This window comes from Nothoprocta perdicaria, unplaced genomic scaffold (genome assembly GCF_003342845.1).
Source record: "Nothoprocta perdicaria isolate Ctin4 unplaced genomic scaffold, notPer1 scaffold_4, whole genome shotgun sequence".
Classification (NCBI taxonomy): Eukaryota; Metazoa; Chordata; class Aves; order Tinamiformes; family Tinamidae; genus Nothoprocta; species Nothoprocta perdicaria.
In genome coordinates, this window is record NW_020455643.1 from 7021477 (window position 1) to 7035160 (window position 13684).

Here is a 13684-nt window from a genome sequence, read left to right on the forward strand (position 1 = left end):
AGTATTATGCATTTTTATTCATGTTAGTGGTAGGTGGTTTTGAGGCTAATGCTTTGTTACTGTAGGATGGAATATTTAATGCTAATATTGCAGGTTGCCTGACTGTACATATGTGTGTATCTATGCAACTTAAGTAGACTTTCACATCTACCAAGTAGTTTAGTAATTGATAATGWGGTATGTGAAAATCTGATGTGCTTTTTTGAGTAGCATTTTCTGTTTCTAATAGCATAAGGTATTTCTAATGCAAATTAGTTTAAAAAAAAAAAAAAAAAAAGTCGGCTTTGTATAGAGTTTCCAGTCAGCTTCAGGGTGGCGTTGACTCTCCTAAAGGGCAGTGGCTTTTTATGACAACTGTGTGCTAAAYTGGGGGGGAGGAATGGCATTTCTCTGAGCGGTGCAATATTTTTACTCCTTTTTATGTAGGAGGTGGAACAACTAAGACTGGAGAGGCTTCAGATTGATGAACAGTTGCGTCAGATTGGTATGGGTTTCAGACCTTCCTCCACTAGAGTTCCCGAAAAAGAGAAGGGCTATGCAACTGATGAGAGTACCCTCTCCTCAGTGCAAGGCTCCAGATCTTATAGCGGAAGAGGGAGAGGTCGCAGAGGCCCCAGTTACACGTCTGGTTACGGTGAGTTTTCTTCAACTGTGGAACAGCTGTTGAGTATTCACTACTCTCTTGAATCCATAACTGGTTTTTGACTTCTTAGCGGTCGACGTACTTGAGTGAAGGTAAGGTTGAAAGCTTTAATGGCTGTTCTATTTTCGCTTAACTCAATGAGGTTTACTTTCTTGTTAAAACTTAAATCTAGTAAGATGTCCTTCGACAATAGTCGCATCTTACAGAGTTGAGCGTGTCAGTCTCTAGGAGACGTATGCCAAAAAAAAAAAAAAAAAATCTTAAGTGCTGCTTCTGAGTGGCCTAGTTTATTGTTATTGTAGTTTAAAGGATTCATGGTGCGGTTTTCAGATGTGTTCTGATGGTAATTCTGCTGTGCATTACTTTGTGTTTTGTTGTTGGGGTTGGTGAGGTTTTTTGKTTTTTTTTGTTTGTACTGATGAATTGTTTGCCTAAACTGTAATGGATGTTCTTCAGTTCATGTATGTACAGTGTGTATTGTCCTTTGGAAACTTCGGAGAGTGTTGCATGTCAGAAAGATACACATGTAAATATCTTTGTACCAGAATACTTAGATGGGAGACTTTCTGAATGCTTAAAATAAATGACAGGCAGTTTGTGGTGTCTTTGGCTTTGTTTTTTTTCTTTATTGCCTTTTGTTGCTTTGTTCTTTCTAAGTAGTTAAAAGCTGTGCAGCATGTGTTACTCGGGAAGAGTGGGGAATTATCTACATTGTTTAAACAATTTGGTTGTATATGTTAAAATAATATTCAAATAGCTGTCAGAGATTGCTTAGCAACCTCCCTTAGCTGTAAGGTGGCAAATATTTATGTATTTGATCTAACTAGTTGTGCTGCTTGAAGAAACATCAGTGAGAATGCRAAACCAGAATGATTTCGAACTTCATCTCACGTTTTCTCTCTTTTCTTGTACAAGGTACAAACTCTGAGCTCTCTAATCCCTCTGAAACAGAATCTGAGAGAAAAGATGAACTTAGTGACTGGTCCTTGGCAGGAGAAGATGACAGAGAGAGCCGACATCAGCGTGACAACAGAAGGCGTCCTGGAGGCCGAGGACGCAGTATGTCTGGAGGCCGAGGACGTGGTGGCCCTCGTGGTGGCAAGTCCTCCATTAGCTCTGGTAGAGTTTCAAATGCATTTTGAGTTCAGGTTTTTCTTCGTGGCCACTTCCTGTGTAACCTCTCAGTACTAGAAAATACTCCATTTTTACATTATGATCTTAATATATTGCATTTGAGTAGAGTTGTGTGATAGTTTGTAGTCATGCACTATGTAATTTGATTGCTCTTTGTGTTCTACTTGTGATGATCTCTGCATCCTTCCTCTGCTGCACGTGGATGATGACATTGTTAAAGGTTAAGTATTTGGCATTCCATTTATGGCCATCTTTCCATTTAAGCTTGAGTTTAGATGCAAAATAACAAAGAAACAGAAGTATATGGGGAACTAACATTTTATCAGAATTTGACTACTCCAATTTATAGAAATTTAATCATAGCCTAACGTGCCGTCCTGCTGACAAAATGAGAAGGTATATATTTAAAAATTAACCAGTTTTAAGTGAAAGTCCTTTAACTGTTTCTTTTGGAAGTTAAATGATCAAGTAATGTGATTGCCACACTCAGAATCTGTTTTCTGCAGGATTACAGAAATAGAGAGAAAGCAGTCTGAAACCAGAAGTACTGAGGTTTTGTGTATTCCACCTTTTTGTACAGTTCTTTTATGTGTTGAAATCTGGAGTTAAGTCAGCATTTAAATTATATGTGACTACAGTATYTTGGATGGAAACTCTTATTTATTTATTTACTTGCATTTAGTGCTTAAAGATCCGGACAGCAACCCTTACAGCCTACTTGATAACACAGAATCAGACCAGACTGTGRATACTGATGCTAGTGAATCTCACCACAGTAGTAACCGCCGTAGGAGGTCACGCAGACGGAGGACTGATGAAGACGCTGTTCTCATGGATGGAATGACAGAGTCTGATACAGCTTCTGTTAATGAGAATGGTTTGGGTAAGTATGTTGCTCATGTAAGTTCAGCAAAACTTCTTTCTGCTAGTGCAGAATCACACTTTTAGTAAGGTGAAGTCTGTAATCTGTTGACTGAAGGAAGATTCCTACCTTTGTGGTTCTGCTATGAGTTATCTTGCTTACTGAGCTGCACTACTGTCCATATGTCTCTTGTAAGAACTGTCTGAAGGATATACTGGTACTCTTTATTTCCACACAGTACTGCTGTTTTCAGAAGCCCAGTACTGTTGGTTCAGTGTGCTATTTTGTCCTTGCTAGCCTTGGTCTCAGTTCAAGAAAGCTTCTTAAGCAGCTGTTTGTCCCTGTACAGCTCTTGCCTTAAGTACTTTCTCTCAGTAAATCCTCTTGATATGCACTGGGACAAGATCTGTTGCATAGTAGTGTAGAAGCTCCTCTTTCAATGGTTATGTGCCTAGGATTTGTTGTATACTTACTGATTTAATCCTGAAACTCTTAGGTCATTAAGTTTATACTGAAATGTTTTAATGAGCCGGGAGCAAAAATGTTGTAATCTAATTTTTAGATTATTTTGTGTGATTTCAGTGTAAAAAATATTTTACTTTCAGCTTGTCTTATTTAGCTGTCTTTTTAGCCTGTCTTTTCAACAGAAGTGATTTTTAAATATCCCATCCTGAAACTGCTGAAGATGATGTTTTTTTATCATCAGAAATAGTTCATGGTAAACTTTGCAATTGCAGATGATAGTGACAAAAAACCCCAGCGACGCAATCGTAGCCGCAGGCGTCGCTTCAGGGGTCAGGCAGAAGATAGACAGCCAGGTAATTCGAGTGAAGCTGTGGGTAATTCCAGGTCAAAAGCATGAAAGAATGTTGTCTGCTGTTTTACATGTACTATATATAGCTGCATAATATAAGAAGGTTTTTAATAACTAATAAGACTACTAGATAAAGGTGAAAGACATTTCTTATACTAGGAGAACTTATAAAAAAATTATAACCTAATGAAACTAATTTTAATGTCTAACTATTTGCTTGAAAATACAATTCATGCTTCTGATCCAGTTCTCATTAAAGTCAATAGTCCAACTTCTGTTGACTTCAGTGGTCCAGGATCAAGATTTATACGAAGGTTCATGTTCTGCACTCACCTGCATCTGTGCACTTGCATTGAATGTGACTGACCTTTTCAGCACTGGCTGAGAAGCAAAGAGTTGGAGTGGCAGGACGTGGGTGCCCTGGCAGAGCAGTGTGGGGGAGCTTACATGGGGTCTGCCAGGCCCGGGCCTGTGTCAAACTGCTGCTCTGTCTCTGGCTTTTGTGAACATGCACACGTCGAGGGGGGAAGGAGGAGCGGAGCTGCATGTCGTCCGTGTTCTGTTGTTGTGGCTTGCTGCATTTCCTTTGTGCGCACTAACACTTGAAATGTTCAAGGTGAACTAGCTAATTTTCAGCGTAATGCCCATTTCAGACAGTGCTTGTAAATACGTGGTGTAGAGCAGGACCAGAAGGCCTTCTAGGCTGACGGGCACAAAACTTGACCCACACTTTTTTGTTTCTCATGGGGTTCTTGTAGCATTTGACTTGGAAGGAAAAAAGTTGTTTTGCACCAATTAAAACCAAGAAAAAGGCAAGTTCATTACTTCAGAGCATTCCATAGCTTTCTAACAAACTGATGGGAGATTATAGAGAGAAGGAAAAAAAAAAGTAGAAATGGATTTTATCTTTTACTTTTTGAGAAACTGATTTTAGGCAGAAACGTGAAGAGATGCTAGTCTTTACAGAAGCTAAGTGTAAAGTTAAAACTCTTCCTAGGAACAAAACAAACCTCCCAAAGTGGGTGGTCTTTGTTGCTGTTTTGTTTTTTTGTTCTCCCTCCTTTCCCCCATCAACTTCATGGTTCTTGAGCATTTTTAAATGCAACAGTAAGAGCATTGGAAGTCAAAGCTACTGTCTTTGTGAAAAGTGCTCTACTGATCTGATCTTTTTCATAAACTTCTAACTGTGCTCACTTTCCATTCAAAGGAATAACTGAACTGCTTTTTCCCTAAATGCTGTTAAAATTCAGTTATTTTGACTTGGTGAAAAGTTCTTCCATAAGCAAGCATTGTATCTTAACAGTGTACTCCAGTCAGTTACTGACTTCTGTTGATATACATTACTTTCCTATTTGCAAGTCTGACTGATTGGGTGTTCTGCACTTTTTGCATAAACCGTCCTCTATATTAGGAGTTGAGTACAGAGCACCATTTTAGAGAACTCTACATGCAGGGACTTGCTTGGTCTCAACAGTTGCACAGGGAGCCAGTGGCAGAGTCAGTCAGTGTAATGGGGCATTCATACCTTGTGCTTTACATGCTAGTCCAAGTCTCTTGGATGATCATTGCCAAATCAGAGAAATAGTTCACCTGAATGCATGATATACTAAATACAATTGATTGTACTCTTCAATAGTTGATGCTTGCCAACTCTAATCYGCTTTATCTCATCAAAAATACCAATGTGTACTTAAATTCATAGTACTCTATTCTAAAAACTGTGGCTGTCTCTTAATTGGTGTGGTTATGAGAGGGCGGGATGAGACAAACCCTGGCTACAAGAACATTCACTGAGGTGCTGAGATCAGAACCCCCTGRGCAGAGCCAGCAGGAGTAGCTGTGGCCGAGCACGAGGGCTCTCTGCTCTTGGCTGCAAGGTAGCTCACACAGAGCCCTTTGAGTGTCTCYTCGTGTTAACCCACCCGCCCCGTAGGCCCGAGCTGACTCTGTGGATTGCCTTCTGAATAACAGGAGGGTGAGGTCTCTCRCCGATTGCTTCACGGAGTAACAAAGATTTGAATGCTACTTTATCGTAAGTGATGCCATGCTTTGAACCTCCCCTCATTTTTTCTTTTTGTATTTTAACCTATTTTCATTTTATTAGTGTGAAATTCTTCATTATTCAGGGTAGTAAAACTCCAGTAGTGGATGCAGTCTAGAGTTTAAAGAGGGTCCAGGCTGATGCCTCTAAATGCCTTCCAAACCCAGTAGAGAAAGCCCCCATTTTCCAATAAGACAAGATATCTAGTCAGACCAAAATTATTTTTTATTTATGATTCTGCCTTCAGACTACTACCTGTTAGCACTGGTTTTGGTGGAAAAGGCCTTTTGTAACATTTCCCAGTTATAGCATAACTTCTGCAGAAAAGTTCAACGATGCTGAATTAGACTTCTAACATGAGTGTCATGTGTACGTTTTTCCTTAAACAGTAACAGTAGCTGATTATATATCACGAGCTGAATCTCAGAGCAGACAGAGAAACCCTCCAAAGGAGACTCTAGCCAAAACCAAGAAAGAAACGGTAAGGGGGGTTTAATGTGTTTSCTTTGCTTCTCTCTCCCCGTGCAGCAGTGCAGAACAGTAAAGAAGTGTTTGGCCTGCATGCAAATAGTGCTGCAGTTCAAAAATAAATCATTAAAAGCAAACATGGCGAAGAGAAAATGGAACTGGGCAATGACTTGCAGAATATCAATGCAGACTTTTAGTAACTGGTGTAATTGGAGGTCCTTTTTCCAGCATAATGTATTGACTGATGTAGTAGTACTACAGCATAAACTGTGAAAACTAATAACAGTCTCACAGGCTGAGTCTGGAGTCAACCCTAAAAATGTCTTATAGAGGAAAGTGGCAAGCAGGTGTGATGTGCATAAACTATTTTGCCAACACTTAATATTACAAAGATTTTATGTTTGAAATTTAACCTTAAAATGAACAAGTGGCGTTACCTGTCACTAAAAATATTTGAAATCAAATAAAACAATTTTTGCTAGATGTTATTTTTGAGTTCAGCAAAATCTAAGAGTCTGTGTTTGACTGTTAACAGAAGTCTAATCTTACCACATTAAAAGCCTATTTACAGTATAAAATTCATTTTCTAAGTTAACTTCATTGTCATAAAGAAATGGAAATTGTGAGTAAAACATTCTTGGGGTGCCCTGTCTCCAAATTACCTTGGTTTGCTTCTTGCAAAAGGGTCTGATACTGAAGTGTCCTAGAGATGGTAGGATATGGGCACAGGTAGAAAATGGTTGTCTCCTATTGCAGAGATGCTGGGGGGGCTGTGAAATTGGGTCATATTCTGCATCTTTATTGGAATTTTCATATCGTTTTCTTTTTGTTTTGCAAGGCAAAAGAGGTGATTGATGAAAACAGCCCTTCTGAAAAGGCAGTGAATGGTCCTGCTACAACTGCTGGCGATGAACCTTCTAAACTACAGCACAGCCCTGATGAAAAGAAAGTTACAGTACAAGAGGAGGGGAATAATCAGGAAGAAGCAGTGCTGAATGGTGTTTCATAAACTGAAGTTCCTAGTTTACAGTTCTTTTACATTACATTTAAAATAGTGCTTGTATAAGCTTGCCAAAGATAGAAATACGGATCGCCAGTCTTGACACCGCACTTTCAGTTCCTCCATTTTGGAATACAGAAAGGGGAGGGATCCTGAAGAAATCATATGTTAAACATACTTTGACACCTACTGTGTTATAAATATATCATCAGATGTGCCTTGAGATAGTATATGTAACATTTAAATAAACAAAATTGCTGGCTATAGGAAACGTTATTTTGTTTTCAAAATATGGCAGAGATGTGAGGGGGATCCCTAACATAATACTCTTTATGAAAGCATTAGCTGCTTTTGTTACATTTTTAATAATATGCAACCACTTCTTCACCTGAGGAATACTAGAAAGAAATGCAGTCTAAARTATTTTGCACTGAAATGTAATTTCTCCATTAGTCTAGTCTGGAAACTGGTCTGTTTTAATACATGTTTTTTAAATGCTGTATGTAGAGGAAAAATCTGCAGACCACTGGAATACATTTGTTAAATTCTCATAATCTGCAGGGATACTGGGCGACATTGGCAGTGACTGTTCTACATTGAGGCTTTGTTTGGTTTATTTATTAAACTGTACAGTATTTAAAAATCAAACATAGCTTTAGTTAACACTAAGCTGAATTAGTCATGTCCATTAAGACATAACCTGAACTACTGAAAAGATCAATTTCCAGAAAGTTTATTCTGTATAAACTACATATGTTAGTCCTTAGTAGAGTATTTTTATTTTTGTTTTGGTTGTTTGATGTGCAATATGGTTTTTTTTTGTATGCTGGTAGTAAAAACAAAAAAAAAATAAACTTTGATCTTCCATATGTTGACTGTTTCTATTACAAATTTAAATTACTATTTACTTAAGACTTTCAAGCTGTTGACATTATTGAAATTTGTTTGCCAGGCAGCTTGAAGTTTTAATGGTTTTAGAGTTTTCTTTTTTTTTTTATTTTGTTTTCTTATTTGTTTGTTTTTCTAATACAGTCACCTTCCATTCTTTATGGTGATATTGCAAAGTATCAGTTAATCTACCTGAAACTTTATTTTTTATCTTGGAAAATTGGGTGACCTGACTAACATACGTAGAAATAACAGATATTTTTATTTGAGAAGCTAGAATCAGAACAAACTAACGAATATTTTCAGTTCTGTGAGCAAGAACCTGACATAGAAAGCACAGATGCAAGGAGGAAAGAAAGAAAAAGACAGGAAGCAAAAGGTAGGTTATATTGTAAGAAGCCTTAGAAGACACAAGCAGAGCTGAAATTGTACTAACACGGAGGGGAGGAGGGAGAATCTTACCTGATGCGGTCAAAAGTGAGTTGAAAAACTTAAAAAGCTTAAATCTGATTCCTGGTGTCCCCAAATAAAACAGGTAACTTTATCAGAATGAACCACATGTAACTTCAGCTGCTATGTGATAAGGGTAGAGGAGGAATGTGCCACCTAGTTTTGAGTCTTAATTCATTTAAGAAGAGGTACAGTTTTCACTATGATTTAAGTGCTGAGACCCACTTTTTTTCTCATGGAGAAAAAAATGCAGTTAAATATTTTATGCCTCAAGTGAACATCACCTGTTAAATAGGCAAAAGAATTATGTTTGAAAATGATCAGCTTGTTGGAAAGAATCTACTTGAGTAGTTTGGTAATTCTGTATATACCTTGAAATGTGCATTGTTCTGCTGTACAGCAATGTTCTGCTTCCCCCTCCACCCCTGATAGCTATTTTCCCCTTTTGTCGTAGAGTTCTGTAGTAAAGCCCCTAGATTTCCCATCCTGTAGTTCTTAAATACTTCAAACACAAATAGTCTGAAATGATCYGAAAGGGTTTGAAAGTCAAGGTGTGCAGTTAGGCTGTTAGCTAACCTGCCATAGAGCAATTTTTTCTCCTTTGCAAGAACATGGACATGATATTTTAAGAATGACAGAGGTCTTTGGCATTGGTTTTAGTTTATGGTTGCCCCTTGTAGCCCACTAAAAGGTCAGCTATCTTAAATAGGAAACAGGAAGTTTTAACTAATATAACTTTTCATGAAGTTATGAGTATAAAAAACTCAGCATGTAAATTCTGACTGTGCTGTAAGAATTATAAAACTACCATATTTATATTTACAAATTTATAATTTATTGTTACAAAATGAATTAAAAAGTGAAAGTTTCTAGAAAACTTGGCACACTCCASATCATCAATAACAGGAAGCAGTTGCACAGCCTTGTCTTCACGAGGCCTGACAACTGAATACATTCAGTATCTTAAACTTTGATTCCTTGATTGAGAACCAACCCCATAGCTATGCTTATTATTACTAGCTCTGTAATTAAAGCTCCTTGATTCCTCCCACAATTCCCACAAAACTCTGTTTCTGGCAGACTTTCTTCATCAGTATCCTCAGCAACTGCTCACTTTGGCATACTGAAGAACAGCAGCATGAACTGGGCCTAGTTCTTAATAAGCTAGTGCGGCTTTAGGAGCATGTCCATCTGTAGCTGGTAGCATGTGAGAATCMCCGTCCAAGTTACTGGTATCTTATATGGTGCTAAGTGGTAGATTTTACTTCAGACAAAGAATAGCTTAAAAAAAAAACCCACCTTGTAAGCCTCCACTCCCTCATGTTCCTCCCCAAAATTGACTAAATGGATGAGGAGGGGAGATATCCCCTGGATTTTTTTTTTCCCCAGTCTTAGTTGGAGGAATCAAGTCAAAGASTAACATTGCATCTTTGAGTAATTTATCAAAAATACTCTTTTAAATGAGCCAACCCACTGAATTATCTGCTATGTTCATTTTTTAGCTTGATCTTCSAGTAAATCCTTAGCTTCGTTGATTTTGGCTGCCACGTATGGAGAGCCACCTACAARAAAGAGAATCTCATGTCATATTAGAGTGAAAAAATACCCTTTATTTGTGTGTCATTACTAGTGCTATATGATGCAGTGAAAAGGTGTGTGACTATTGTTCAAAAGGCCTTCAAKTTAAGGAACAGATTCCATTATCCACATAAGTCATTTGTAAAGACTCCAGGAGTTAATTGTGTACTCATTCCATTAACTCATTCCTGTTAGGTTCTTACTTTCCTTTTAATAGAGTTTAGCTTCRTTTTTATCAATCATGACTTAACAGAAGTAACTTGGCAGAATACAGGTGCACCAAAATCATTCATCATGAGATGTGCAGAATTCTGGCATGTACTAGAAACTTCAGTTTAACTTGTTTAGGTAAAATAAGAACAGGGAACGTGTTCATAAGAATCTGCAAGTACTTAAGACTCTTCAAGTACACAATATCTAACTGAAGTTATTTTGCAGTTAAGCTTATTGAATATACATAGACCCCAAAACTATCTATAAAGAAGCATATCTCAATTTCTGTAGTCACTTTAAAGGAAGCTATTTCAAGTGAGGATTTGAAAGTTAAATGCCAAGCACTAATACCTGATTCTGACTCACTCAAGTTAACAATTCAGAAACAGGTATGGATGTCTTTAAGCAAAAATAGATTATAAGCCTTCAGACTTATGCAGCAGAACTGCAGAGCATGTTTCGTGCCTTCAACAGTAGCAAAAAGCCCACAGAAACTCTCCAATGAATCCAAAGAGAATTCACATGATAGAGAAGACACAGAAACATATACTGGTCTAGCATTTAAAATTACTGTCTTTTAAGTTTCATTCTAAAAAAATGAATCTYATTTTCATCTGATATACACAAATAATAGAGCATGTAAGAAACCTGCCAAACTGCGTGTGCTTGCTTCAGAGCGTTCAAATATATTCTTCAGAAGCACATGGGCTGAAATGCTCCAAGATTTTACACTTTTTTTTTTTTAAGCAGAGAAGTAACCATGTTTATTCACTGCATAGGTGAATAATCTGGGTCAAAAACATTTATTAGGTGAAGGATTTTTACTTACCTTTATCGGGATGATTCAGAAGCATGATCCGCCTATGAGCTTCTCTAATTTTATTTCTATTGGCTGTAGGACTAGTTTAAAGRAAAAAAAATTGACTTGAAGGAATCCTATAAACCTTGAAAGCAATCTCTTGCCCATCCACTGAGGCTTTACATCTTTATTTGCTATTAGTGATATTTAAGCATGCAAGTCCTGAAGAAGGTTTCTAAGGTTTATTCAAAATACCATAGATATATGGTGTTTTGGAAAATAGAAGAAGACATTCTGTGGTGGTCTAGTAAGGTGGGGAATATTCACTGACACTTAGAGATCATAAATAAATAAATAACAGGGCTAGGGGCAATATATTTATAGACCATCCAGGTATCAAATGAGCTCCTTTTAAGTTAAGTCTCATTTATGCTGGSACTGCAGTAACTTACAATGGTTCTGCTATTCAGCTCCCACTGATACCTAGAACTGCAGCACCTCGCACACGCAGCTGCCAAGGGCAAAATCCCACAGCCAACTTGGTAACCACAGCACTGCCCATCCCCGAGGGGACCTGCTCTCTCACGTGCTGGGTGCCTCCATCCTGACCTTGCATGTTCAGTTGAAAACTAACAGAAGCCTGCTATAACATTTTTAATTGAGGCTGTACGCATTAGGAGAAATCAAAATTTTTAGAACACATTTTAAAAAAAAAAGTTGAATACAAACTTTSCATTTGGAAATAAATGCTCATTATCTTATTAGATAAACGTGTGTATGCATGTGCAAGAAGGCRTGCAGCCCCCCTCACACTGCATCTGATTTTCACCAGGAGGAGCAGCACAACCCCAAGCAGCACAACCAGCTCCCCACCCAAATAAACCCAAGAAAATGCCAGAAGTACCAAGACCCATACGTGGCGTGTGACCGTGCCCAGGATCAACAGCTGCATGGCAGCCCAATTACATTTAATTTAAARCACGCTACCACCCAGCAAAGAATCACAGAGAAGTGCAGAAAATCCTGCAAGTCTCCTCCAGATTTCCCGATTGGTGCAGGGAYGGGGTGACGGGTGGGAAGGGCACATTCCCAGGGAAAGCTTGCACAGGAGTCTTAAAACACAGGCCAACGGCCCCATTCAAGGCAGGCCAGCAATTTCACAGCACCACATCCTCCTTCATACCCTACATTTCTAATAAATTTTCTTTTACCTTACTCCTAGTATTAAAGCTGCTTCTCGTTTAGTCATTTTGGGTTCAAATCCACCTCTGTAATAACCACTGAAGGTCTGAAAGGAAATATACGTTAGTTTCGTAAAAATAATTATGTATGTTAAACTACATTGAGCAAAACAAGTCAGTGATGCCTGATAGCTGCTGAACTTTCTAGTCTCTGAGAATATTGTGAAGTTCTTTTGAACAAGTCATAAATTCAGCTGAAGCAAAGTATCATTATTTAGCAAGCACTAGGCAAGATGTGACAAAGTCACTTCTCCCTTAATGGACCACACTAAAATTGAGATTAATTATATTACTACTGACAAAATTAKGCTTAGTATCAGCAGAAAATCCTTTAATACTATGCACAGATAAAACAGTCTGCTGTTATTGCACTGAACAAGCTCTTAAAAATAGATGCTATAGAAAAAACCCAAAAGCTTACAGATTTTGGTAGATTCTGCAGTGCTTGTTTCACTTGCGGCTCCATTTGCTTCATGGCTTTTAACACGTAGCGACCTTGAAGAAATCAGTGTTTAAAATGGCTTAAGTATTTAGAAACCTGGTAATTTTCTGATCGTAATACACAATAAAGCTATTTTTTGACCATAAGAAAACAATTAAAACTTTGTTTTAATCAGAGGCTGGTTTCTCAGGGCAGCCTCCCCCACGGCGGCTGCCCGCCGCGCACGGCCCGGCCGGGCCCCACGGCCTCCACCAACCTGCAAATCCAGCCGCCGCTATGGTCAGGCCCACTGCCACCATGGTGCTGGCCTGCGGGGAAAGCAGCGAGAGGAAACGCTTAACAGCGCCGAGAAAGACACAGATAAAGGAAGGAAGGAGGGAAGAGTGGGCATCGCTCCGCGCTGCTGCGCGGGGCCAACGCACGCGGSGCCGCGAGGCCCGGGCAGCCCCGCCGGGCCCCTCGCGCGGCCCGCGGAAGGACGCGGCTCGCGGCCGCGCCGCCTCACCATGGCGGACCCCGGGACGGGACCGGGCTGGCAGCAACACCGCTCCGCGCCGCGCAGGGCCCCGCGCCGCGCGCTCGGCACCAGCGGCTGTCGCAAAGCGGGGCGGGGCCGCCGGGGCGGGGCCGCGCGCCGCGGCGGCCGTTGGGACCGTTAGGACGGTTGGGGCGCTGCGCGCGCTGTGTGCGCTCCCGGMGGGAGCGAGGGCGGCAGGAGCGGGAAGAGCCCTAAGGCTGCTCGTTCCGAGCAGTGGGACATGGAGTGAAAATGCGGAGAATTTACACCCTCCTCTTCCCCGCAAAAACAGACAAAACACAAACGATCCCTTCAGTCCCAGGATGTCGTTTTTTTGCGCTCCCGGTGGAAGCCCCGACTCATCCCTTTAACGGCTCCTGCGGCCGCGCGGGGAGCAGCCCCCGGGCAAGCGGCTGCTGCTCTGAGCASAGCTAGTGCAAGGCAGGATCTAGAGAAGTGCAGGAAACGTGAAGCGACACCCGTGGTAAGGCTGGATGGGAAAATTGCAATTCTGTAGTGCACAGCGGTCAGAAACAGTGCAGTATTTCCACCTTTTTAAGAATTTTGARGTTTTCTATGTTCTTCATGTGAGTA

The 13684-nt window shown here is 39.9% G+C and overlaps 2 protein-coding genes across 5 annotated transcripts in view; one reads left to right on the forward strand and one right to left on the reverse strand.

Moving 5' to 3' along the window:
• The window catches only part of FXR1 (FMR1 autosomal homolog 1), a 31517-nt gene extending 23769 nt beyond the window's left edge, over positions 1 to 7748 (forward strand). Inside the window, exons 12-18 of one of the 4 annotated variants that reach the window (XM_026045466.1) lie at positions 427 to 484; positions 566 to 634; positions 1559 to 1762; positions 2460 to 2660; positions 3377 to 3457; positions 5884 to 5975; positions 6801 to 7689. In XM_026045466.1, the coding sequence (XP_025901251.1) occupies positions 427 to 484; positions 566 to 634; positions 1559 to 1762; positions 2460 to 2660; positions 3377 to 3457; positions 5884 to 5975; positions 6801 to 6971 (876 nt within the window). In that variant the 3' untranslated portion in view covers positions 6972 to 7689. Of the gene's footprint in view, positions 1 to 426; positions 635 to 1558; positions 1763 to 2459; positions 2661 to 3376; positions 3458 to 5883; positions 5976 to 6800 lie in introns of all 4 variants that reach the window. The other 3 variants (XM_026045463.1, XM_026045464.1, XM_026045465.1) reach the window with 3 other exon arrangements.
• A 1454-nt stretch (positions 7749 to 9202) lies between these two features.
• DNAJC19 (DnaJ heat shock protein family (Hsp40) member C19) lies at positions 9203 to 13123 on the reverse strand. The gene is made up of 6 exons (XM_026045437.1): positions 13079 to 13123; positions 12830 to 12881; positions 12553 to 12626; positions 12102 to 12178; positions 10921 to 10991; positions 9203 to 9862 (listed from the first exon to the last, which is right to left on the reverse strand). Exons 1-6 carry the CDS (start codon positions 13079 to 13081, stop codon positions 9792 to 9794), a joined length of 348 nt encoding a protein of 115 aa, XP_025901222.1. The 5' UTR covers positions 13082 to 13123; the 3' UTR covers positions 9203 to 9791.
• Between the last annotated feature and the right edge of the window lie 561 nt (positions 13124 to 13684).